General features: G+C 43.8%; 1 protein-coding gene across 8 annotated transcripts in view; it reads right to left on the bottom strand.

Moving 5' to 3' along the window:
- The window catches only part of ABLIM1 (actin binding LIM protein 1), a 321669-nt gene that overhangs the window by 202959 nt on the left and 94507 nt on the right, over positions 1–24203 (bottom strand). For 6 of the 8 annotated variants that reach the window (XM_084634874.1, XM_084634871.1, XM_084634867.1 and 3 more), the window contains exon 1: positions 64–154. The exons of the other annotated variants lie outside the window; for them this stretch is intronic. In XM_084634874.1, the coding sequence (XP_084491000.1) occupies positions 64–79 (16 nt within the window). In that variant the 5' untranslated portion in view covers positions 80–154. Of the gene's footprint in view, positions 1–63; positions 155–24203 lie in introns of those variants that run through there. 8 annotated transcript variants of the gene reach the window in all.

The following is a 24203-nucleotide window of genomic DNA, read 5'->3' as shown; positions in this document are numbered from 1 at the left end:
CTCTTCACTGAAAGGTTTAAACCTTAGACGATCATGGCTGACATATCAATACATGTAAATTACCTTTTTCTTTCACCATGGCAAATGAGTCCTCTTTGTAGCAGAGACAGCAAGGATTAACTGAAGTAATTTACATTCGCACACTTTCCTTCCAGCAATGTTTGGCTGGGATAGGGGGAAAAAAAAAAAAAAAGGTGGGGGCGGGCCCGCAGGAGACAGCTTATTCCAGAGGCGTCTTTTCCTTGGTCAGATTTTCCACAAAATCTGATACAGTCTGATTGCTTGTCACTGTCTCTTCTTCTTGTGCCTCCTATCTCCTCACTCTCTCCCGCTCTGTCCCTTTTCCTGTTACTAGTGCCAGTTCATTCTGTGCGTGTGGACTCTGCCCCTTGTGCTGAAACAACCTGCGGCAGCTGCTGCGTAACAAACGCAAAATTCCACCGTCCCTAATCTCTAGTCACTGACACCACCTTCCATTTCTCCTTGCCAAGCAGCATAGCACTGGCAACATAGTTATCCCCCAAGTGACAGAGAACAGATTGCAAGTGAGGAGCACTGAGGAATGCCTGGGGAACTATTTAAATTGCAAAATTGATATTCACTAGCTTATTTTTCATTTGAACCAAACTGAGCCTGAATGGAACCTCAGATGAATATAGGACAAGTGCTGATTATTTGTATTATTTTAGTGTCTAGGAGCCCTAGTCATGGACTAGGACCCCATTGTGCTAGGTACGGTATAAACAGATTAAAAAGTCATAAAAAGCTTAAAATCTATATATAAGAACAGAGACAACAGATGGATGCCGACAGACAGGGAAGTACAAAGAAACAATAAAACAATATTGGTTAGCATGACAGGCATGGTCTCAGCATACCAACAGTTTAACTGTTGGCAAGTTTTTTTGTAGGCATCACAGCAAAGGAAGTTTTAAGGATAGTTTTGAAAGAGGATAATGCGTTCATTTTCTGAATTTTGGAGACCTCCTCCCAAGGGTGTGAGGAAGCACAAAGGTGACTGGAAATTTAACAAGTGGACAATGGCAGCAGAGCTGACTTTCTTTGATGGAGCGCTGTTTACCCACTTCTGTTTTCATTTTAAAACAGACATAAATGTTAATTAAACAGACATAAATGTCAATATCCAGAAAGCAAACAGGCTCTGTGACGTTCTCCTAATGTCTTTCCACCACAGCACACAATGAAATAGTCAAATGAGACTGTGCACATTGGCCATCTCTCTGAAGGATGCTGTTAAAAAAAAAATAGTCAAACATTAAAAAAACCCAGAGTGTTTTCTCTAGACGGCAACTAGGTTTGGGAGCAAAGGTCAAAATGTTCACTAAGTGAAATTTCTTGGCATGGTTCTGAGTCACTCATCTGCTTTGGAGGTACAATATGTATAAGCTCCAAATCCTCTTATTATTCCCTTCTTTAAAAAAATTTAAAAAAGATAATGAGTGCTCAAAAAACTGAAAAGATTGATGTCTTGAACAATGAGGCTACCTGTAAATTTCTCCAAAACACACACACACACACACACACCTCTGTCCATTCAATATAGCACTACTGAGTCCTGACACGCAACTGGTCTGGTTTTTATGATGTCATAAAATAATAAAGCACTTACAGTGTTGCCAAGCCTTTCACAATTTCATAGAAATTCTCATGATTTGTTGTTTTCCACTGAAGCCCCAGCTTCTGGAGTCATGTTATTAGGTGAGATGCTTAGACTTTATTAAAAAAAAAAAAAGTAGCAAGTTTCCAGCCCGTGAGATTTTGGAGAAAAGCTTGAAAATGTCGGCTACTTTGTGTTTGTACAGCACCTAGCATAATGGGGCTCCATTCTTGGCTGGCCCTTAATCATATTTATTGCATAAGGCCTAAAAATAATAATAAAACAATGCCTAGTGGCTCAAAAACCAGAAGACAAATATAAAATATACTTTTTAAAAACCCACATTTTAAGCCAATCTCACTTTTTTTCCAGGGGACGGGGGGAAGAGACCATGATTTGTGAACCCTTGTGATTGGCAATACTGTACTTATATCTATTTTCCTTCTCCAAAGGGCTTTATTCATAATGCTTTGCACTTATCTACAAATCACTTTATAAATATTAAATAATCCTTACCATGCCCCTTTTGGGCAGGTAAATTTTATCATCCATGTTTTACAACTGGGGAAAAGGGAGGGGGAAAAGAAAAAAAAAAAAGAGGAAGAAACGGCTGAGAAGTTAAGCAATTTGTCCAAGCTCAAAGAGGAAGTCAATGGATGACCTGGGTTCAAAACTCAGGTATTCCTGGTTCCCAGTAACAAACTCAATTAAACCACACTTCTGGCTTCGCAGAGCTGAAATTGGATTGTATCTCAGGCCACCATAAGGCAATTCCTTCCCAAAGCCTTAACTTCAGGAGAAAAAAAGTTAATGTGCATAATCCATCTGCAGGCGCCCTTCCGACGGAATGGCAGATAGATGATTCATCTTGGAGAAACAGAACATAGAGCCCGTGATAGATTTTATTTACTGCAAATATTTCGAAGTGTTTTGTATATATACCACCCAGAACAGAAAGAAATTAAAGAAGCCAGCCTCTCTCAGCTCTGATGTGGTATTTCTTATTCAACTAAGTCTTTATTTAAATAAAAAAACATGTAGGGAAATGCATGGGGAAAAAATGCCTATTGCCTAATGCATCTAGGCTGGGCTTCTATTGTTAGCTCCCGCATGTGCGGCAGGGACACAGCCCAAGCAGTCTGGCATTCTTGCTTCTATGAGTCAGTGTTACTAATAATAGCATTGGCTTCTCACTTGGTGGAGATGGGATAAAACCCTTGAGCCCCTACATATTGTGCACCATGTCACATTTCTGACACATCAGAGCAATTAGGGCTGCAATTCAACCTAGCTTTGTTCTTTACAAAATATTGTGGGGTTTTTTGTTTGTTTCTTTAAACAGCTAGTCAGAGATGGTCTTGAAAGCAGGGGTGGTGGAACAATTTTTACAGTGGGGGTGCTGAGAGCCATTGAACCAAACTGTTAACCCTGTATATAATGCAAACCACTTCAAGCACCCGCAGTTCCAGCACCTATGCTTGAAAGTGACATGTCTGACCTTCATTCATAAATACTAGCTCTGCTATGCTATATAATGCCAGAAGGCACTACACACATGGCTACGATTAACCCTTTGCTGTGATCTTTAGACACTCTCTGAAGGTTTGCACCAACAATTATCATTCATTTTCCACTTTAGCAGCTGCTGACATGTCAGCTAACTGCTGGTATCTGGACTTTTTGTTCTCTGAGTCCACTACCCCCATTTTTCACATGTGCTAGAGATTAGCACTGCTGTATTTCATCTCACCCATGGCTGTAAGGAAGGATTCCCCCCCCTCACATCAGCCAGCCAGAGAAAACTGCAATGTTAGCCTTTAACATGCACGTAAAAATAGCTTTAAAACATACACTGTAGTAAATTACACTGGAGAGATCAGGAGCCAAGTAATTTACTCCTGAGTGAAAGAATATAATATCAGTTGCTGGTATTGTGAATTAAGTCAAATGCATTACACTTTTATGCCTGAGTGGTTTTTGTTTTTAATCTCATTGTTTCAATTTTTAGGCTACAATGGGACCCCTGCGAACCTTTCAGAATCTATTTAAATACTTCACCAACTGGAGAACAAGGACGAGTAACTAGCAACTCTGGAAACACAAACACACACACAAACATTCAGACAAAAATGTGATATTTAAATTACTATTGGCCCTTAAAAAAGATACTTGTTGGCAGGAATCTAGACTGTTCGAATCCACTAATATACAAAGGACCATGCATGGACACAAAATAGTACATTCAAAAAGAAAAAAATAAATTGGTTAACCAGGATCTTAGATTGTTATTCTCCCTTGAAGAGTTGGCTTTCAAAGCCTTTATCTTGAGCTCATTCCCTACAGATGAGGCAATGGTTTATAAATAAATACCAGTGCATGATTTTTCTATGATTTCCTGCAAAACTGACTTGTAGCACTTGTCCAGTGAATGATGAGCCGCTAATCAGAAACTGGGGGGGGGGAGGTTGGTTGTGGGATGGGGCAGGACGGGACGGGGGGGACAGGAGGGAAGAGACTATTTTGTTAAATAACATCCAAAAAAACCCACCCTAATTGAACATGCATCTCCATTTGGTTCAAAGCCAAGCAGACACAGTTTTGACAACAAACCCTGCTGCAGGCATCCACAACTGAACCATTATATGGCATAAGTCAATTAAGAGCCGATACTTCTATAAGCTCTTGTCTTTGGCAAATGCCTCCTTTCTCCAAACACAAAATCCACCATGCACTTAGATGGAAGGTGACCCACTGTGCTATTGTCCTGGCTTAACTGTGCCTGCCAAGAGGAAAAACAATAAGGTCAGTGGGGGTATCATGAAACTGCTCCACAGTACTTGTAATAGTCCAGTGCCCTTAGAAGACAGCACATCAGTCTCTAGTTTCAACATTCTAGGGCTTTGCTAACCAGCATTTCCTGGCTCCAGTTCCTCATGAGCACATCCCACACTGCCAGTTTACTCCTATCTAACCACATCTGCAACATGGCCAAGCAACACATCTTCTGTCCTCTGATACAAGCGCAATCCGGAGTGCTCACCACAGGCACAGATGCTGGCACAATGGGAGTAGGTCCACTGACTTGGATAGAGTCATTGTTGACTTCAGTGGACTTTCTCCAAACTTACACCAGTGTAATGCAGAGCAGAATTTGGCCTTTTGCCTGATGGGAAGCCGCTGTCTGACTATTTGATTAGCTGGCCCGTCACTTCTCAGGAAAGGCACAATTTATTTACTCCACAGCAGAATAGATTGATGCAAACTTTGCATCAATCAGTAAATTGTCAGGGAACAGAGCCAATTTCTTCAGTCTTCCTCGTGCTTGCAAGTTCACAGGAGCCATGGTTTATATATCCCATTACAGCATTAACCCTTACTTAGTAAATACCTCAAAAAGACAGTTTTGCAATCTAGATAGATCCTTAAGGTCATCTAGCCTATTGCCCTATCAGGTTATGACTGATCCTTATTATATATTTGGATTGAGCTGACAAATTTTCATTGTTCTAAGTGATGGGGTTGCGGAATACCCACAAATGGCGGGATTTGACTCATCCTGCAGATGTGCCTCTGACACACTCTCTCGCCATAACCAATATCTTCATCCCAAAATAAACAACCCATCCCACACGCCTCTTTATTTAAAAAAAATAATTCACAAGTGATTTTAATACATCATTGTGGCTGATAAGCAACCACCACCAACAACTAACCATGTGTAATGCAATAACATCTAGAGACTCCAAATGAGATCAGGGCCCTTTAGGCTAGAAGCTGTAAACGTGCATACTCAACACAATACCTCCCCCAAAGACCTAACAGTCTGAATAGACAAGACAAAGGGTGAAAGGGGAAACAGAGGCTCAGAGAAGTGAAGTGACTTGCTCAAGGTCACACAGCATGTCAGTAGCGGAGCCAGGACTAGGACCCATACCTCCTGTCTTCCAGTCCAGTCCTCTATCCACTAGGCCACACTATCTCTCTTAATAGAGAAACGTGGACTTCCTGCAGAAAGTGCAACTTGGCCACAGTGCACATATATATCCCAGTCAAAACAAGTCTTTGATAAGGTCAGTTAAGTTTGAGCATATCACACACATACACACACACGCACGCACACTTTGTCCATGAAAAGCAATGTGACCCAGTCTTACTGAAAGGTGACAATAGTATTTCAAGTGTTTAACAGGGCAAGTTTAGTCCTATTTTAAGGACAAATCAGAACCCTGCCTTTAACTCCCTATGGAACCATGAATGGCTCCATCCAGAATATCAGTAACGTAAAAGTCAAAATTCTTCCAAGAACACTGTAGTTTAAAAAAAAAAAGCAACCGTCAAAATCCATGAAATTCACAATAAAGGTTAAATATATGGGGAAACTCAATCATTTGAAAATTACAGAAATTCAGAATTAAGGAAGCCAGATTACCTTAGTTTTGCCACCCCTTCCCTCCTCCTTCCCCTGCCCTCCCCCACTCCGCTCACCTTACAGGCTCTGGGAGACAGCTGGGATTCCTGCTCCCACTCCAGGAAACTTTAGGATGCTTTGAGCATCAACTCTCCTGTCTTCCTTCTCTCCCAGAAGTAGGAGGAGGCTTGTTTGGCCCAGACTAGCTAAACAGGACCATCAGGTACCTGAAAAGACCAGCTAACTCTTTAGAAGAGTCAGGGGGTTGAGAACCACATTTAGGCTCTTCTGGACCTGCCGCTCCTACTAAGGCCCTTATAAGCAGAAGCAGAAGGGGTGGCTGCCAGGGGCACCGAGAGAGCCTACTAAGGCTTGTGGAGATGGAGGTGCTCCAATGAACCTATTTATACTAGTAGGAGGTGGGGTGAGACTCACTGAGTCTCAAGATCTGCTGCCTCCCTTTCACCTGTTCGCCCTGCAATCTCTTCACCATACCAGCCAAACAGTCTCATCAGAGGATTTTCTCTCTCCACATCTTAATACAGCTCTGCATTTAGGTTAAAAAACCCTAGGATATCTGAACCTTTTTTGGCCAGCCCAGTGATCTCTCTCTCATGCTAGAGACTGGGGTGTGATTGATAGTCCTGGTATATTACCCTCTAAGGAGAAGAGACTCCCTCTTGTCATTTAGAAGAAACCCTATTTGATTAGGGAAAGGCATCCAGTTCCATCCAGTTCTCCTTGCTAAGAGGAGAGGAGATGTGATGTGGATGGAAAACAGAAGGGGTACACAGGGCTCTGATGGGGACACAATGAACCTGGGCAGATGAAGAAGAGCAGGAGCAAAATGAATCTCAATTAGAAAGATTTAGCGAGAGCATCCTAATTTCAGATGGAATCCTGAAATTTTAATGAGATATCTTAAAGGATCTGGCAACTTCCACAGTCCTTAGTAATACAAGGAGACTTCTGAGGAACAAAGAAAGGTAACTTGCCACATTTAAGGACATGCTTCACTTAGTAATAATGTACTTAATTCTACCTGCCAGACTAACTATATTAGTCACAGATATTCACATGGGATATTACTGCAAACCCTCATCTTTAAACGTGAGCTGTAACAGCCACAGACATTTACAATAAAACTCCTCTCTTGGGCTGTGGGGAAGAGGATGCTGAAGGGAGTTAATTCGTCAAAAATAAAACAAGTTCCTGGTATGAACTGAAATGAAGGTGAACTATCCAGGCCCTTCCAACAGCTTTTGTTTGGGAACCAGGGAAAGGAATCAAAACTGATAAAGAAGCCAATTCTAAGGCAGCTGGTTCTTCCCTAATAAATATAACATTTAAATAAGACAACTACATTTGTCTCCAAAAATGAAATAGATTTAATGGTAATTTGAGCTTTGTTTCTATATGTGTTTTTTAAAAGTTGTCAATAGATTGTCCTTAGAACTTACTACACTAGTTTGGTCAAACATCATGGGCAAAATTCATACCTACTGCAAATCCACTGATGCCAATGGTTTAACTAGGCTGAATTTGGCCCCTCATCTACGCCTTCAGATGGCTTGAACAAAAACCCAGGTCTGCAATACCCCAAGTTCTGTAGTACTCAAAATCTAGATATGGATCCAAATGACCACATCACCAGATATGATTGAGTTGAATGGAGTGTCTTGAAATGCAGAGACCTAAGGGATGAAAGGTGCAGCAGTCAAGAAGAGACAGAATTAAGCACTGGCAAGAGAAAAGGATGAAAGGGTGGATTTTCATGGTGTAGATGCAACTGGGACAGTTCTTCTACCTAGGTACTTATATGGCTCACTTCACCAAAGTATCTGGGTACCTGACAATCTGTTGATGTTATTTTCATAACACTACCCATGAGGTAGGGGAGTATTATCCCCATTTCACAAATGGGGAATGGAAATACAGTGTAGATTGAGTGACTTAGCCAACGTCATCGCAGAAGCCTGTAGCAGAGCTGGAACTGAATCCAAGTCTTGAGTCCCTGTCCAGTGGCCTGGCCACCAGATCATCCTAGGCAAGATTTGAGTATTGACACAGAAAGATCAGAGGCAGCACTTGTTATTTATACAACACTGTAGATGTACATGGTGCCATACAATGGATAAGCTGAACAAAGACCCTGCTCACAAAAGCTCAGAATGAACACATGAGAAGGTGCAATATAGTAGGAGAATGCAGAGCAGAGTAGGGTGTAGTATTAATGCCTGGAAACAGAAAGTCTGGCCCCTGATCCCCTCTCCCTCCACTCCCAAAGATCAGGAGGCAGCAAGGCCGGTGGGGAAAAGATGGCCCTTGCTCCCCTCTTCTCTGTCTTTAAGGACAGAAAGCAGTAGGAGGCTGCTTTCTCCAGGTCCCTTCTTCCCCTGACTCTACACTGTAGCTGGCCAAAGGACAGATAGGCAACTCCCATCCTGTACTTCTCCCATCTAGGACTGTTGATACTTCATCTACTAAAAGATAAGGCTGACCACCAGGAACTCTTCAGCCAGACACCAGTTTCTCCCTGATTCTACATCAGATCCTCCTGCTTAGTGAGCTTCACTTCCCCCGCCAGCAAGGAGGTAGAGCTCGGGGGGGGGGGGGGGGGTGTTGAGCACATCCAAGCCAGGGAGGTCACGGGGATGGAGCTCTCCCTTTGCTTTTAGCAGAGAAGGGGGAAGCTACACCTAACTCTGCTCCCTCTTATTTTAACCCATGCCCAGGAAGGTCTGATGGGGGAAGTGAGGGACAGTGGAGGGGAAGTTGCATTCAGAAGCAAAACAAAAGCACAAGTCCCTGAAAATGGTAGGGGGTGGCACTTTAGATTCTTTCCAGCCTGTGCTGCCTGCACTCATCAGCATTATGGAGTTAAAGCACAAGCAGGATCTTCACTTACATCCACCACAATAATATTCATGCCACCCACATATTTATAGCTGCAAAGGAGGTAAAAATACAACTTGAATTATTTCTCTCTAGTCAAAGCCAATTTGGCTAATCTTGCTCATCAGCATCTAGTAATAGAAGGAACAGCCATGCTGCTGCTCTCGGTTATTGGATAAAACAGCCAATAAAGAATTTAGGTGGCGACGTGGAGGAGAACCCCACAGCGGTGAAACCAGTTGCTAGAAACCATGCAGTGCTAATGTGGATTAAAGTTAAATCATCAAAGTGTTACTAAACAAATTAGTCTGAATTGAACCCTTACATAAGTGACAACCAATGCAAATGCAGGAAGCCAGGAGGGTTAAAGAGAGGTGAAAGGTGTGGATACAAAAATGCAATGTAACCAGTGTTGAAATTGTATCAAAATATACTGCACCTAATAGAAAATGAAGAATTGGTTCCAGGTAACAGCCACAGGAGCTCTAAATGTTTTGTTACACAACCAATTTATTCCTAATACGTCAGTGCACCTTTAAAGAAGTCTCACTGAAGAGGTTTTTAGATCCAGGATTACACTAACATACCCTTGGAGTCAGATCCTCACTTTGCATTCAGACAACATGCAAGCCTGTTTTGAAACTGAGTGTGTTCTCACAAGACCCGGGCCAGATTTTTCCCCAGCGTAATACTGCTGAAGTCAACTGAGTAACACCAAAGAAGACCTCTGCCCTCTGATTCAATCCTGCTGTGACTGAACAAAAGTGTTCTTAAAAAAATTAATCAGGGCTGCAGTTTAAAAAACCCTCTCAGGAAAAATGATGAAATAAACAAATACATTTTTGAATCACAGTCACCTTTGAAATCTAAATAGCAACAGTGTTAAACTTTCAACTATTATGAAGCTAGAAAGGGAGAACACTTTCTACCAATAAGTATTGCTTGTGTGCAAGTCCTGGCTTCCTAAAAGCTGAGGGCAATATTGAGGCATTCTGGTTAGGGGTAGGGGGCTGTTTTAATTAGAAAATGCAGAATCCTAAGTGTTAGTATAGGGCTTCACCATGCATGGCCCTTCATTCTGAAGCACTATTCTGAGCATGCAACAGAACTGTAAGAGACCCAGCAATCAGTTTCCAGAGATGCCGAGAGGTAGGGGGAGGAGACCAAGAAAGAGAAAAGTTGGGGTGCGTTGTACATCTTCTTTCCAGGGAGTGAGAGTAACCTCTGTGGCATGCTCAGCCTAGGTCTGCACCAGGTACAAGAGTCTTGGGAGTCTTCACAAAAATACTGCATATCAATCTAGGAAAAATAGGGAAGGGTATTGTATCCACTTAAACATTAGAGAGGAATTGTAGGGTGAAAGAATACAACTCCCTAAACTGGAATTGGGTTAGGTCACCAGGCCTAACCCCGCACAACTCTTGCTAAAAGAGCTACAGGATCTGAAATAGCTACAAGTAAGCAGGTCCTCAGTTTTACTTCTGATCTAAAAGTCTCCAGCAGCACTGCACCCCATAGCATCACTTCTTCAATGCAGACACGGAGGGAAGGCGCCACCTACTGAATGAACAAAACTTTACTTATGCAAACTAGATACCATTACCTTGGGTTTGAACAGAGACTGGGAGTGGCTGGGTCATTACACATATTGAATCTGTTTCCCCATGTTAAGTATCCTCACACCTTCTTGTCAACTGTTTAAATGGGCCATCTTGATTATCACTACAAAAGTTTTTTTCTCCTGCTGATAATAGCTCATCTTAATTAATTAGCCTCTTACTCCAACTTTTCATGTTTTCTGTATATGTATGTAAGCAGAGTCAGGATGAGCTCTACCCTGACATCTGGTGGCGAGTAGTCGTGGGTTGTGGAAAAGAACTTCAGGGGCTGATCTCATTTGCATAGGCATACCCACCCCGCCTAGATGGTCACTTTGGCTGCTGTAGGAACCCCAGTTTCTCGGTTATTGGGGCAGGAAGAATAAACTGTTGTTATCCTGATTACGTGAATCAAGGACAGTGGAACTGTACTTGACCTTTTGTTATGATGGAGGGACTCGCCATCAACGAAGCAGCACTCACTAGGGTTCCAAAACCCAGTGAATTGAGAAAGGCTGGGGACAGGTATTAATAACTGGTGGTATGGGCCCCTGGTGAGGGCCCTACATACCAATTGTACCTTCTCCTCTCTCCACTGTGGAATATCAGAGCTAGTTTTGATTCCATTAGGAGTCTAGTTACAGGCTGCTGAGCTGAATTCACTTTGAGCCAATGATGCACCAGCACTGAGGCTCCCCTACTATAAGCTGAAATCACTAAAGAACTAAAATTACTAAGAGCTGAAATCACTGAGCGCTGTGTTAAGTAGTGGGGAGGGGCCCTGAAGATATATTGTGGAGCAGTTTGCAGGACAGCTGGAGCGGCTCACGGGACAGCTGGCGGAGCGGAGCAGCATGGCTGGCAGAGCAGAGCTATATGTAGGATGGCTGGTGGAGCGGAGTGGATCCCCACGGAGAGGTGGGGCAGTCGGCTTCAGACGAAGTAAGGTGCCCCTTAACTCCCCCATTTCCACCCAGCCTGGAGGTAAAACTCTGCAGATAAACTTTTGAACTCTGGGGCTGCACTGACCAGGGACAGAGACTTTTGGGTTGTTGGGCTTTTGGGACTTTGGGTGACTTTTGCGTTGCTGGACTCAATAACCAAAGGGAAAGGACATGGCCCAATTTGCTTGGGGTGGGTTTTTGCTCATGGGTTGTGTTATGAATCCTGTTGGTGGTGTTTCCCCAACATAATGCCACATTGTTTCTCTGTTATTAAAAGGCTTTTGCTACACTCAGACTCTGTGCTTGCGAGAGGGGAAGTATTGGCTCTTAGAGGTGCCCAGGGGGTGGGCGGGGTGGCATATTTGTCCCAGGTCACTGGGTGGGGGCTCGAGCCAGTTTTGCATTGTGTTATTGGAATGGAACCCCTAGATACTGAACCCGGCCCTTGTTGCTGCCAACTCTGACGGGCAGAAGGGTTATATATATTCTTATTATATGTTCCATTCTATGCATCCGATGAAGTGAGCTGTAGCCCACGAAAGCTTATGCTTAAATAAATTGGTTAGTCTCTAAGGTGCCACAAGTACTACTGTTCTTTTTGCGGATACAGACTAACACGGCTGCTTCTCTGAAACCTTACTTTGCTGGGATAGAAGACAGGAACAGACCAGGCTCAGCCCTGCTTAGCTTTCTGAGACCTGACAAGAACATGCACCTATCTGATGAGAAGCTCCAATAGTCTATACACCTCTAGACCAAGGCTGAGCAGCCAGAACAAAACACTCCAATGGAGGCTCTTCAGCATTTCTTCTGTGCCTTCCTCCCTCCTTTCTGATCACTGCAGCAGCTGCTATCAGAGGCTACGGTCTTCCAGGGGATTTTTGAGCTTCTCTCAGACACAACCCTGGGAGTAAAGGAACACAAAAACAATGCCATCATCTGTCTGCCAAGTCTCTGCCAGGGACTAATAACAAGGAGATCATACCCTTCATTTTGCTTGCTATGGCACAGCAAGAAAATCTATTTGTGGGGAAAACAAATAAAGGTACGCACAGATTCAAATCAGCTAGTGGTCTAAAAATTGGATTTTCTGTTCTGACTAAGGGAGGCCAGTTCTTCTCGAGGATAGTCCCTTATACTCCACCAAACCTCGCACCATGATTACCCTTTCCGATCCCCTCAGCCTCCCACGGAACAGATCCTCACTGATCCCTTCATTTTACTCTAATCCTCTCTTGGATCCCTCCAATCCCTACCCGCTGCTACTCTTCTCCCCCAACCCCACAATTGTCATTTGCCTCATTGACCCACTTGCTGTTCCTGTCCTTTGTAAGCTTCTCCTCACCACTCCAATCCTCTCAGTAGCTCCCTACTATGCTATTTTCAGCCTCTTGGGATTCCTCACTTCTGATCCTCTTGTAGCTTCCTTCTGTCTCGCAGTCTGTCCACCTCATCCAAACCAGGCACTGACACTAGCATGCACATTTTCAAACTAAAACTATTCTGCATGAGTATAGCAAGTCCCTAAGACTGCCTGGGCCAAATTGTCCAAGCAGCCTCAACTCACTTCCAGTTTCTTCCCAGGGCTGTCACCTGTGTGAGGATAGAATCTGCATGTCCATGACCCCTTTGCATCTGAGCTGCACTCAACCTGCATGCACAAAAGACGCTTGACCAAGAAAGTGTGATCACAGCTGTGCACAAGTGACAGCGAGCACAGCAGAGCACATACAAGTGATTGTGCATGTCTCAGAGTCTGATCTGATGGATTCCCACAGTAGTCCCAGGCCCCTTTCAGCTTTAGGCTTCTGCTGCCTTGTTGCCACCCCCTCGGGGCTCCTGCTGGCCCTGAACCACATTGCCACACAGATTCCTTTCTCACGTTGTTTTACATCTTGCCCTTATTTCACAAGCTCCCCAGGATCACACCAGTTAGATCCTGGCTTTCCAGATCCTCATTAAGAAAAGGAGTACTTTTGGCACCTTAGAGACTAACCAATTTATTTGAGCATGGTTAGTCTCTAAGGTGCCACAAGTACTCCTTTTCTTTTTGCGAATACAGACTAACACGGCTGTTACTCTGAAACAGATCCTCATTCTCTCTCTTTAGATTCCAGAATCTGCCACAGATTTTCTCATGCTTGCCACATGCTTATCTCCCCATACCTCACAACTCTGTGTGTTTCGCCACATTACACCTGATACCAGAGCAAAGCCTTGAAAAGCCAACTGAGCTTGAACTGGTGAGGTCAGTAGGAAAATAACTGCTTGTTTTCAGTAAAGGCTCCATCCTCTACAACAGCATCATTCTTGGGAAGCTAACCATGCGGACTGTGTTAAATGAGGAGGAGTTACAACAAGGAAATTATGGTGGGACTGGACAAGCCATGAGCCAAGGTGCCATTAGCCTAACAGAAGAGAGGAACAGTGCTATGAAAGTGATAGGGGAAAAAAAGTAGACTTTTGCAACATTCATGTGAAGCTTTAATGAACTCCTAGTAACGTAAGAGACTGTGAAACTTAGAAGACAGGACAATGACTGACTGCATTTGGTACTAAGACTGCAGTGCCTGCACTGTATCCCAGGCTCTCATTACCCAAACAGGTTCTATAGGAAAACTAAGTCCATATTTGCGGATTTTAATAAAGCAAAATGAAAAGCGTTTCCTGAGGATTGAAGTCTCCAGGCCTGTCCCAGTACGATACAACTACAGAACAGAGTAGCAGCCATGTTAGTCTGTATTCGCAAAAAGAAAAGCAGGACTTGTGGCACCTTAGAGACTAACAGATGTATTTGAGCATAAGCTTTCGTGGGCTACAGCCCACTTCATCGGATGCACTTTCTTTTTGCAACTACAGAACAAGAGCACATTTCACATTGCTCCACCCAGATTTCCTAAACCCGTCAGGTGAAGAGAAAGTAGTTGAGTCTCCAAGACCTTAGAATGTCAAGAACAATATCTATGATTCAGAGGCAGTCAACCAAAACAGACACTTCCACTAGGAAATTGCCCAAGACCTTCCACCTCATTTCACACACAGGCCATTTGATAGCCAACAGGCAGAAACAGCTTTTGGTCACTACCAACATGGGCTTGATTTCGGCTGGTCATTTAGAGGAGAAAAGCACCAAATTCTATTACTGATCTCCTGATCCATCCAGTCCTCCCCATACCAGGTGACCACATCCCACCAAAACACCAACAGAATGGGAATGACCAAGCCACAAAGCAGGAAACCTGTTTCTGACACTAGTTCTGGTTCACTGATTTCTGTTTCCACGTTTTTCCTTGTTTACCAGGCATGATTGTAACACAGTCCTTGAGTTATAATCAGTCGGCCTCTTTGTTTGGGTTAAGTCTTTCTTTCTCTCCATTTCATACCCTTTCCCACCCACATTTGATTATATTATAGATTATTGATTATTATAGATTGTGATATCTTATGAATTGTCACATACTTTTTCCAATGGAACTCACTATTAGAGTAAATGTATATGCTCAATTATCATAACCAATCCAGTTTGCCATCTAATCCACAATATGCAAATAGGAGCCTACATGGTATTGTCCTGTTATCTAATCTATTCCATCAAAAGTGTGTTTTCTAATTATCTCCCTAGGTTAACTCAAGACTTCATCAGGAGGAGAGTGAAAGCATGTCAAGAGTTAACTTGCAACTTGTATGAGACTTTAGCACCTTTTCCTGAACAAACATTTCTGCCTTTGTCCTTCTAAATGTCTGAGAAACAAACCCTTTCCTGATTAATTTTATTCCATTGGTGTGAATGGCCTGTGCAATATTTCACATAAGTCAAAATATCTTGGACAGGGCAATTTCTAATCCAAGTTGTAAAGTCAAGCAGTAGCATAGACACAAAGTGACTCCCAGCCAAACAGTTAAACTGTTAAATCTTGTAGCACTGAACTGGAGGCATTGTAATCCCGAAGCAGGCACACGGGCTAAGAACAGGCCTCGTGCCCTTTCTGCCTTTTAAGTCACTTGCAGCTTTAAGAGTCATGACAGAAAGTATTGCACAGTTTCTAAAATCCATTTCATCATCTCTGTTCTAACTGGCCAAGTTGCTGATCTCAATTACACCACTGTAACTTAACTAACCTCAAGGAACCTGATCCTTTACCGCGCACTGCATCTCACATGGTCACTTACACTAGTGCAAAGTGGGTGTGAAATGGTACCACAGCAAAATGGTTGCACTTCCGCAATGGTGTAAATGACTGTGCAAGGTATAAAGCAGCAGAGGATCAGAACGAATGGATTTATGCAGGATCTACTCTGTGCAACAGATCTCAGCATCTGGCCCATTGTTCTTGGGCTTCCTAACATTGGGGATTTCAGCCGTCCGTGGCCAGTCCCCTGGAATAACTGCACCAACGCTAATTCCACATGTAGTGCTACTCGTCACAAGTGAAACTGCAATAAACTGCAGTGGTGCAAAGGTGACTGACAGCAGCTTTTCCTGTCTAGGTTAGGGGTCCACACCGGTCTAGCTACTCTGTTGCTGGACACTAATCGCTGAAACTTGGGCAAATCCCCAGTGAGACAGGGCCTGCTCGATTACCTATACATGCTTAGTTGCTTGTCTGCTACGTGCTTACTTGCTTGTCTGCGCTTTCCAAGACAATGGAGTAATTTGGCAAAGCGCTATCCTTGCAGTTTCTACAAAGATCCATCACGTAATCCATTAAAACGTTTATTTGATTAACTTCCTGTTATAAATTCTGACTTAAAAAGAAACTTGATTGCTTTAAAAAGCAGCCTCCAGAAATAACCATCATGCACTATTGGCAGGGCAGAGGCTGACTACTCTTTACAGCTCTTATCCAGCTCACACATTTTGCCTCGTTCTTTAACTAAGACATACATCTTCATTAAAAAGTAAGTATTAAAAAACAGCAGTTACGCAGAATGCAATGACTATCGAGAAGGACACATAGGTTTCTGCCAACCTTACTTTTCCATGGAAGGTTAATTAGAGGCACAGTTAAATGGCATAAAACTATGCACCTTTGCAGAACAGAGTATTACTTAGCACAGATGAAATACATTTTAAAGTAAGCTCTTTCCCTGCCTTGCAAAGTTAAAAGCCTTGCCACCACAAACAGCCACTTAGCATATACATTTCCCAACATCACAAGAGAATGACCAGCACACAACAAACTTCCTGATCCAATAAGGATGGGCACAATTCTTTCTGATCCAAATATATGTTGGGAAAAGCAGAATATCAGATACAAGACCCTCCCTGCTAATCACAGAGAAGAGTTTTGCCCCAAGTTTTTTAGCTTGTTGCAGGTTAAGGTTAGGGAATTCAACAGGCTTGGGATTCCCAACAAACTTCTTTTCTAAAGTTTCATGGTTGGGGTCACCAGGGTCAAACCCCTCCCCAGCTCCAAACACGCACTGCCATACCCAGTCTTTTGCACAGAGGTTTATTTCTTTAACAGAGGTTATCAAACAAACAGAAAACAGTCTTAACTCAGTTCTTAGCACAGTGATCCCCAAACTGTGTGGCACGCCCCCTAGGAGGGTACAGAGGAACTTCAGGAGTAGAGGATGCAGTAGGGCTCGGGCCAGTCCCAATGGTGGTGGTGTGTGAGTGTGAGAGTGAGTCTGTGTGTGTGTGTGTGTGGGGAGGGAGCGTCACCCAACCCCATTCTGCACCAAACTCCACTCTGCCCCATCCCCACCTGAAGCTGCAGTTCTGCTCTGGCCGCTGGCCCCCGCTCCTGGCCATGACTCCGCTCCCAGCCTAGGTGGGCATGGACACATTCTATTACTAGTAAGGGGGTGGGGACACAAGAGGAAAAGGTTGGGGACCACTGCCTTAGCCTTAGCTTCAGGACCACCCCTCTCAGGGGTTTCTAGCACTCCAGCTCCTGGCAGCTTCCCAGCCCCACTCAGCTCTGTTCCCTTCCTGGATCAGCAGCCACAAGGCTGCTTCCCTGTGCCCCTTGCTCCAGGGACCTACTACAGTTTGTTCTACTCCAGCATGACTTTCCCTCCATTGGGCTCAGCCTGTCTCAGTCCTCCCTTCCCCAGCTGCCTACTAGCAGCCCTTTACAGGCCCAGGTGTAGGCCAGCCCTCTTTAATGAGCTGGATTGCGCTCACCTGTTCTGGTCTAGGGGCACTGGGCTTAGTCTATCCACAGGACCAGCTACCCTGTGACAGATGGTAACAAATTAGCTGAGCATCTTCCTATTGAAAGCCAGAACTATTATTACTGAGGAAATATTTGAAAAGTCAACTGATGATAAAAATTCCATTCAGATATTTTTCTTGTGTATGGCATTTGGGGGTAGGAAGGGAATTATTGTCACCCTGACCACAGAATGGGGAAATCATAGCTTTTATTGTAATTCTCAGAGCAGGGGAATAGGGCAAAATCTTGATCTGGTTTAGATGCTCAAAACTTGCATAGAATTTGCACGTACATACTAGCAGACTTACACGTACACTCTAACATCCAAAGATACACCAATAGGCAGATATGCCCTTTCACTTGTTCTGCCCATCACTGGTAATACTGCAGCCACTCCATGTCCTTCAAGTTACTGTGTAACCAATATGTGAGTCAGCCTTTCCCACCATTATTTGATTGCCCATAGTCCTTTGAAAATACAACTAATCAGCACTCAAATTCTCTCCAGTGTGGAATTAAGAGTGAATTCATGATTCTCTCTCCACTGATGGGAACAGAAGTAATGCTTATATGGTATCTGCCCATGCATAATCCAAAACCACCAGCTTTGCACTTTAAATTAGATCCAATTTCTTCCATAACTTTTTCCCACAAATGCTCACTGTGACCCAAACACTGGCCCACCATTAACTGAATGAGTCAGCTACCCACTGCCAACAAGCAATCTTGATCTGAAACAGGCTTTGCACACGTAGAGGGCACGCATCTGGCACATTTACATTTGTACATCAACTCCAAAGGGCTGTTAAGGCTGCAGTAAGTATTAACAACCTAATTTATTAAAACTATCAATTTAATAGCAAAGGGACTGAGTCACTGGTCCCTTTGGCTGGTGCTTTTCTAGGATAAACCCATAGTAGTTAACACCGCATGAGGTCACACTTGCAGAAGAAACTCACACAGCAATTGTTTTGAAATCAATATTAAATAATAGCAGGAGAGTTGTCAGGGAGGCAATGGTGTCCAGAGGTTGGAGCAGGGAACTCTGAGTCAGGAGATCTGAGTTACATTCGCCACAAACTCCCTGTGTGGCCTCAGGCAAGTCACTCACTTGGTGGCTCAGTTTCGCCACCTGTAAAATGGGGGTCATGACAACAGGAACACTTTTAAAGTATCCTTGGCTAGAAGATCTCACTACAAAGTTTGATTATTTACCATATTGACATTTGTGTTAATCTAGGTACCCCCATCAATGCACAATCTAACCACGGCAGAAATTATTAATGGGTTTATCTAAACATCACCCCTGTGAGGTAGTGAAAGTGCAATTATCCTCATTTTACAGATGGGAAATTGAAACAGAGGGAACAAATGACTTGTTTAAGAAAGCCTGTGGCAGAGCAGTAACTGAATGTAGGTCTCCGGAATCCCAGCTCAGCACTCTGCTCACCGTGGGTATGTCTACACTGCAGCTAGGTGCGAGCCTCCCAGCCTGGGCAGACACACGGGCATGTGGGGCTCAAAATGCATGCTAAAAATAGCAGTGTGGACACCGCGTCTTGGGCTCTCAAGCCAGCCCGTCCCCCCTAAGCTTGACAGCCCAAGCTGACTCCTGAGCTGCAATGCTGACTCAATGATCACACTGCTATTTTTAGCATGCTAGCTTGAGCCCCACTAGCACGCATCTGTCTACTGGGCTGAGGGGGCTCGCTCGCTCCAGCTGCAGGGTAGACATGTCCAAGAGGTTATAAATGACATAAATGATCTGGAGGATGGTGTGGATTGCACTCTCAGCAAATTTGCGGATGATACTAAACTGGGAGGAGTGGTAGATACGCTGGAGGGGAGGGATAGGATACAGAAGGACCTAGACCAATTGGAAGATTGGGCCAAAAGGAATCTGATGAGGTTCAATAAGGATAAGTGCAGGGTCCTGCACTTAGGACGGAAGAACCCAATGCACAGCTACAGACTAGGGACCGAATGGCTAGGCAGCAGTTCTGCGGAAAAGGACCTAGGGGTGACAGTGGACGAGAAGCTGGATATGAGTCAGCAGTGTGCCCTTGTTGCCAAGAAGGCCAATGGCATTTTGGGATGTATAAGTAGGGGCACTGCCAGCAGATCGAGGGACGTGATCGTTCCCCTCTATTCGACATTGGTGAGGCCTCATCTGGAGTACTGTGTCCAGTTTTGGGCCCCACACTTCAAGAAGGATGTGGATAAATTGGAGAGAGTCCAGCGAAGGGCAACAAAAATGATTAGGGGACTGGAACACATGAGTTATGAGGAGAGGCTGAGGGAGCTGGGATTGTTTAGCCTGCAGAAGAGAAGAATGAGGGGGGATTTGATAGCTGCTTTCAACTACCTGAAAGGGGGTTCCAAAGAGGATGGCTCTAGACTGTTCTCAATGGTAGCAGATGACAGAACGAGGAGTAATGGTCTCAAGTTGCAGTGGGGGAGGTTTAGATTGGATATTAGGAAAAACTTTTTCACTAAGAGGGTAGTGAAACACTGGAATGCGTTACCTAGGGAGGTGGTAGAATCTCCTTCCTTAGAGGTTTTTAAGGTCAGGCTTGACAAAGCCCTGGCTGTGATTATTTAACTGGGAATTGGTCCTGCTTTGAGCAGGGGGTTGGACTAGATGACCTTCTGGGGTCCCTTCCAACCCTGATATTCTATGATTCTATGATTCTAAGAGAGGCATCACCTCTTGAATAATCATATCAGCACCACTATTGAAATGGAATTACAAAATCATATGTAGTGCAGCGGTACATTCCTTCAGTGAACAAGTCGGAACAAGCTCCCTCTAAACAGGAGGTTTTGGAATTGCAATCTGCACATTGCAACAGACCAAAACGATCTGGAACTTTTATCCTACTTTACTGTCTCAGAGCTCACTATAAGCAGCTCCCACTGCACAGACAATGGGTATTTCTCCCTTTATCAGCATCTGAAAAGCAGCAAGATCTAAAAGCACGTTATTTGATCATAGTTCTTTTTTAAAACATAAAAGGGATATTATTATGGTCATTACCAGGGTAAGGCAGCCGAGAACAGCAGAGAACTTCTGAGCACCGACAATTCCCAGAGTCCAACTCTCGGGCTAGCCTACACACGCTACCACTGGTTTTGGTCCCTGGTTTGAGACACCTGAGAGCCCCTCATTGACTTCAGCTGGAGTTCTGGGTACTCAACACTTCTGAAAAATCAGCCCCAAGGGGTGTCAACGTGGCCACTCATAAACTGAGGTACCCAAATCCAGGAACCAGCAGCAATCATTTGGACACTACTGATTTACCAATTCCTTTTCTAGCCTCTTGGCTAGGCAGTGCAAGAATTGCTCCAATACTGCACAGTCTGTTTTCAGAACGTGCCTCACTGCATGGTTGCTAGAAGCTAAGTTTAACTGTACTGCGGTGACGAGACAGTTCAACCCACATGCTCAGCGCAAACCAAGATCTGATCCTGGTTCTCTCACTTACCAAATTCCTCGGGATTGTCAAATAATCGTTCGCACAAATAATAATCATCCGGATTCAAATAGGGCAGCTGCTTCAGAATAGACTGCTTGGGAACGAGATACAGAACCTCTGCGATGTCCCCATCCTCAATAATTGACATCCTTTTGACAGAGTTCCTGAACTTCACTTGCTCTGATACCAATTCTTTACTTTTACCTGATCCACAGAGCTTTCCAAAGCTGTTTAAGATGGGGAAAGATGGCATGTCTCTACAGCAAACAGCTCAGGAGGTAAAACCAAGAGTCTGTGTGGTCGGTCCTGTACTCCCTGATGCACTGTCCTCACAGATCCTTATCTTTTTTCCTTGTTCAGCAAAGGAGATTAAGGAAGATGTATTTTTAGTGATTATCTTTAAGAGATTATGACAATACACTTGGTCAGGTGATTGCCATCTAAAACAGTTGCAATCAGCAACTCATCACTGGGATATGTTTAAACCTTCAGCAAAAGCATACAGAGTATTTGAAAATCGGACTGATATCCAAGGCAAGAGAAAGAATGTATCTGAGGTACATAAGAGGATTAGGTTGCAAAAAGATCTTAGTGTGTTAAAAATCTTATAATGGGAGAACCATCATAAGCCCCACACATACATCTGTGCATTTTAATCTGTTAAGCCCCTTTCCCATGCGGAGCTTCATATGTGTTATAGCAAAGGTAGGACCCGCCTCTCCTATTTTCGTAGACTTTACAAAGTCAGGCCAACGCTCTCTCCATAAATTGATTTCCTTGGGAGAAATCCTTCCTGCAGCCTCCACCATTTTATAAACAACCAACCAGAAGTATCCCCCAGCCAGGATTGTTCCTGCAGTCCTGCTGTTTCCTTTCTTTCCTCCCTCCAGTCTTACTAACTGGAGATGTTTCATGAAGATCCCAGGAGGCTGGCTCACCCTGCCTAATTTACAACAAGAATGTACATTAAATCCAGATCCAGTGACCTGCTAATCTAACCATCTCATGAATTTTTTTTTCTTAAGGAGAGGCTGTTAATCAAAAACATAGCATTCAAAAGTCACAGAAGAGTCCAACACAAGAGATAAAAAGGAACAAAACTATACTTGTGTGGAGAAAGTGAAGGTAGTATCCCAAGTATAACCGGTTTTTTTTGTTTTTTTTTGGGGGGGGGGGGTCAGCAGATCTTAAATCCTCATTGAGCCAAACTCCCACAAAGAAAAAGCAAGGAAGATGCTCAGCATTTGGCTCCAGATTTTTTTTTTGTAAGATTTCCAAATTTCCCCACAGATATCGCATGTGAGGGAGAGATTTTCAAAGACAGAAAAGACGGTTAGGTGCCCACCTCCCCCTTTTGTGCCTTTGAAAGTCTCTCTCTCACACACACACACACCCCCAAGCTGCACAATGATGGTGCATGTAACTGTTTTTGCACCTGTGGGAGGTTTCCACCAAATTAGGGGGTACTAAGACACCAAAATAATCAGCTTGTGAAACAGTGAGAAACTGCTAAAGATATCCTCAGTCAACTCTCCCTCAAACACCCACACACAAAGTTAAAATACTATCTGTTTTAGGGGGCACATTTAGAAGAGGAGACTGTTTTATTTACTATTTTTAAAACGATGTCTTGTCTCACCAATCTTTATTGTCTATTTTATAGGCCTTTAAAAAAAAACCTGTGAAGTGTTATTTATTTTAAATAGTGTTACGTGGTACTATTAGTGACACTGAGGTTAAGCCTGAGTCAAGATTTCCATTAAACCACCCTGCTCTTGGGATTTTGCATCTCAGCCATAAGCAATGGGCCACATCCTCAGCTATTATAAATCTGCATAGCTGCACTGATTTCAATGATACTATACCAGCTTACATCAGCTGAGGGTCTGGCTCAAGAATCATAGGCCCTTCCATAGCACTTCCATCAGAGTCACACAGAGCTCTCTGCAAACATTTATGAATTAACTCTCACAGCATTCCATTGAAGATAGACAAGGATCAGCCACGCTGGGACTTCAGAAGGGTCACTCTGTAGCACACCATGGCCATTTGGAATTTGATGGAGGCCGTGGAGAACAAAGATCTTCCTCCTCCAAAGGCAAAAGCTTCTAGCAGTTGAGTTAAAGGAGGCTCTCCAATCTGTGTTTGAAGTCTAGGGCCAATGACATGCTGAAAGAGGTGCCCAAGCTCACACACACCATCCAGCTCAGAACAGTCATATTGTACCACTTTACTGCTGTACCCATTTCACCAGTGGAAGAGCTGAAATAGATATCAGGAGAGTGATGCCCAGTCTCCTGCTCTAAGCACTGACTGCACTCATTCCACCTTCCAACTAGGTCCACTTGTTGGGCAGCTACATTGGACAATGCACAAAAGAGCATGAAGTCATTATGATCTATTGTGTCACAATGATGAGAGGCAGAAGAAGCCACAGTCTTTCCCTGCAATCATTCATTATACAGACAGTGAGGAGTAATTGTTGATAACTCCCTTGAGCAGCTCATCAGTAAAGTAGCAATATTTTCAATGAGGGTGCACAAGTGCAGTGAGGAAACAGGGAAAGGCACACAAATATGCATCCCTTGTATTCATCTCATCAAAAGTCCAGTCCCTGCACTCTCTGAGCACGACTGCTCCAGGACAGGGCAGCCAGTGGCACTAGATTCTTCAAAGGGAGCAGAGAGGATTGAGCTCAGAGCCATCTTCCTCACTATTCCTTCACCAGGGCCAGCAAAGCAGAGCTGGCAGCAGGGTACTGGAGGAGAGAAACACAGGCCACCCCATTTCAAAGGGTACAGACTAGGCCACTCTCTCCCCATTCCGTGAGGGACTGTGCCTAAGTTTGGCACAAAGTCTCTGGGATAAAGTGACTGTGGATAGTTCCTTTAATGTAATTGCCCTGTGTCCAAGAAACTTCCTTCGGGGCACCCACAATGTCCTGACTTTTCATCTCAATCAAAATATAAAGGGTTTTTCTTTTTTTAATTTAAAAAAGAATTTGTTCATCTTCACTCAGGAAGTATTGCTATAGAAACCACAATTTGCTCTCGCTTCTCCAAGGAAAAACAGTTCAGTGGAATAAGCATTCAGTAGGATG

Source organism: Lepidochelys olivacea (assembly GCF_965140295.1).
Source record: "Lepidochelys olivacea isolate rLepOli2 genome assembly, chromosome: 7".
In the NCBI taxonomy this organism is placed as follows: Eukaryota; Metazoa; Chordata; order Testudines; family Cheloniidae; genus Lepidochelys; species Lepidochelys olivacea.
Note: the sequence above shows the minus strand (reverse complement) of the source record. Positions and strands in the feature narration are given on the sequence as shown.